Below are 3,028 nucleotides of genomic sequence, written 5' to 3'. Positions count from 1 at the left end.
GGGGGGGGTAAGGGTGCCCCCGGGCCGCGGGCGTTACGTACGGACAGGCTGAGCTGCGGGGCCACCTCGGCCGCCAGCCGGGCTCTGCTGCTGAGCAGCGTCTGCAGGACTGGAGCCGGGAGGCGCAGAGAGAAGAGAGAGGATTACGGGGCCGGGCTGACGGTGGGGGACGGGGGGGCTGCGGGGGCGCAGCCCGCTCCTCGTGCTGGGGAGGGTCCCGGTGGGAAGGCAGAGCTGCCCGAGGCCCCTCGGGGCGAGGAGCGGGACCTGGGGGGGGGGAAGATGGGAGGGGGGGACGCCCGTCCCGCGTTTACCTTCTCGGGTGACGGTGGAGGCCGCATCCAGCGCCTTGGTGCTGAGGTCGCCGAGCACGGAGTCCAGCGCCTGGTGGTGCTTGAGGAAGCAGGGCCGGATGACGTTGTGGTACAGCACCTGCGAGCCGTTCCAGGACACGGGGGCCATGCACCACACCAGGAACAGGCACTGCGGGGGGGGGGGAGAGGCGCTGCAAGGGCTGGGGACGGGAGGGCGAGGCAGCCCACGGGGTGCTCCGGTCCCGTCCCGGCCGAGATTGGAGCTCCTGGAGGCCCCGGGAGCTCGGCTGAGCCGTGCCGCCGCCTGTCCCGAGCAGGACAGTGCCAGCTCCGTTCCACGGGCACACACACCATCCCCGCGAGCTCAGCCGTCGGGCGAGGGGACTCCGGTAAGCGCAGCCCCCTGCTCCCCCCCCACGACGCCGTTACCTTCCCGACGTAGTAGAAGGGGAACCAGTAGAGGAAGGTGTCGGAGAAGAACTCGGCTACGCTGAAGACGCCGTACACCACCCAGTACGTCAGCCACGTGGTGTCGTCCTCCTTGCTGGAGCTCTCAATGGCTTTGATGCTGCGGGTGGCGGGGGACGGGTCACAGCTTCTGCAGGCTCGCTGCCAGGGCGGGCACGGCCCCCAGACCCCGCAGCAGACACAGCCCCCAGAGCCCTGCAGACCACCACAGCCTGCCCCGAGAGCTGGGTGCTGCTGGCTCACGCTGGGACCTTGCCAGGCCCTGGTGTTTTCGGGACCGCGCTCCCGGGAGCTTCCTACTCACAGCGAGCACCCGGGGCTGCCCGTTTACCAGGGAGCCCCCCGGCCGAGGGTGGGGAACGCCGTGACCACGGTACTTACGAGACATACGCGGGGTAGACGAAGCCGATGAGGTTGCAGAGCAGCGAGGCGCCGTAGCCAAACACCAGGTACAGCCCCAGGAACGCCACGGAGCCTGCGGGGGCAGAAAGGAGAGCCGGGGATTCGTGGTGGGGCAGCTGAGTGGGGCCGAACCTTGGGGCTTGCACCGTTTGCTCTGGTCACCGTTTGTCCTCTCCTTGGCTTGGGGGGGACGGTCCCACAGCAAACACTCGGCACGTTGAGTCCACCTCGAGCCCGCCTGCCCGGGGGGAAGGAGTGACCCAAGCCCCAGGGCTCATCCCAACCCGCCTCCCTGCAGCTCTCTGCACGTGCTTGCGTTGGGAATGCAGCCCCCCGAGAATCAGCAATCCAGCCCCGCTTCCCCGTCATTAAATTAAATCGTTAAATTAAACGCAAGCCAAAGCTTCGGCTGCTCGGCACCTCCCCAGCCCCAGACACTGGCAGAGGCTGGACCAGGGGAGCCAGGGAAGCACCCCAGGGACCCGCAGAGCCCACGTCAAGGGCGTTTTGTGTCACCCCCGCGGGGTCTCAGCTCCTTCTCGCCCTGCTTACAGCACTCCGTCGGCGTTAAGCGCCTTACCCAGCAGCAGGCAGAGAGCCGGGACTTAAACGTCCGTGGCAGCGAATTAGGGGAAGGGCACGGAGGACGGATCATCTCCGAGCTGCTCACAGCAGCGTTTCTGCCCCGGGGTGCTGGGGCTTTGCAAGCAGGGGGGGCAGGAGCAGCACCGCCGTCCCCGTGTCCCCCCCCCCGCACGGCAGCGGTGGCAGCTCCCCGGGCACAGAACTAACAGGCAGGTTCGGGCAGCTCTGGGTTTCGTGCCCTAAAGAGCCTTAGGATGGATTTCATGGGCTAAGTTTAGCCCCCGGGGGAATTTATGTAATGGCAAGGCACAAAGGGGAGGCTCGGCTGGCACAGAGGAGCCTCGTGTGTCAGGGGGCAGGGAGGGACGGGCCCGGGGCGCGAAACCCACGGTGCGAGCAGAGAATTAGGAAAAAAACAGGCAGAGGAAGGGGTTCTCTTTTCCCTTTATTCCTTATCCGGACAAGGCTGATGGGGGAGCTGCCCACAGAGCCCCCCAGAGCCCCAGCCCCGTCTCCCAGGGGAGACGTTGGAGGTTCTTGAAGCCTCTCTGAAAACAGAGCGAGGCTTTGCCACGAGCTTGGCAGAGAGGAGCCGTCCCCAGCCACGAGCACGTCCCGGATAGCAGGCACGGTGCCTCGGCGAGGGGACACCGTCCTCCTCCGAGGTGACTTCTGCCCGGCTGAAGGCACCCCAGCGCCGAGCCGGCCGCCCAGAGCTGGGTTCGTGCCGGCTCAAAAGGTGCTGAGCTGCCCCTGACGGGTTCAAGCACAAGTTAGGGACTGCTGCGGAGCCGGGGAAGGCGAGAAAGAAATCCGATAGTTGTTGTTTGGCACCAGCTTCGCCTTTCGAGACGCCCGAGCTCCCTGCAGGAGCCAAGTCCCCTCTCCCTCCCTGACACCCCAAAGCCCCCCCGTGTGCCGCCGCAGCCCCGGCAGCGCTTTGCTCGGGGGGGCTCCTGGTGACCCCGCGTCCTTCCCAACACATTATCGAAGGCAGAAAGCAGACAAAAAAGAGCCTCTTCCTCCCCCCCCCCCCAAAGGTTTCGCACCGAAACACGAAATATCCGCAGCCGTAAGCCATAAAAGCGGCGGAAAGCTCCACGTGGCCAAGGCCAGGGGCACAGCCACGCCGGGGGCGATAGGCGGGGGGTCAAGTGGGGCCGAGGAGCCGTTCCCGGGGGAGATATCTCTGGTTTCTCATTAATGAGCAAACAGCATCTGGTTAACGAGCGGACCTCTGCCCTCCTGCGGGGGGGGGG

At 66.4% G+C, this 3,028-nt stretch overlaps 1 protein-coding gene across 1 annotated transcript; it reads right to left on the bottom strand.

Moving 5' to 3' along the window:
* Positions 1-267: 267 nt before the first annotated feature.
* LOC118158484 (receptor expression-enhancing protein 6-like) lies at positions 268-1,338 on the bottom strand (the record flags this gene model as incomplete). Its single annotated transcript, XM_035313148.1, has 3 exons — positions 268-483; positions 744-882; positions 1,164-1,338. Coding segments are annotated over 3 exons (530 nt in total), but the record flags the coding sequence as incomplete, so codon positions are not given.
* Positions 1,339-3,028: the final 1,690 nt, after the last annotated feature.

Source organism: Oxyura jamaicensis (genome assembly GCF_011077185.1).
Source record: "Oxyura jamaicensis isolate SHBP4307 breed ruddy duck chromosome 28 unlocalized genomic scaffold, BPBGC_Ojam_1.0 oxy28_random_OJ71519, whole genome shotgun sequence".
Taxonomy (NCBI): Eukaryota; Metazoa; Chordata; class Aves; order Anseriformes; family Anatidae; genus Oxyura; species Oxyura jamaicensis.
The sequence above is the reverse complement of the archived record's forward strand: the minus strand, read 5'-3'. Positions and strand labels throughout refer to the sequence as shown.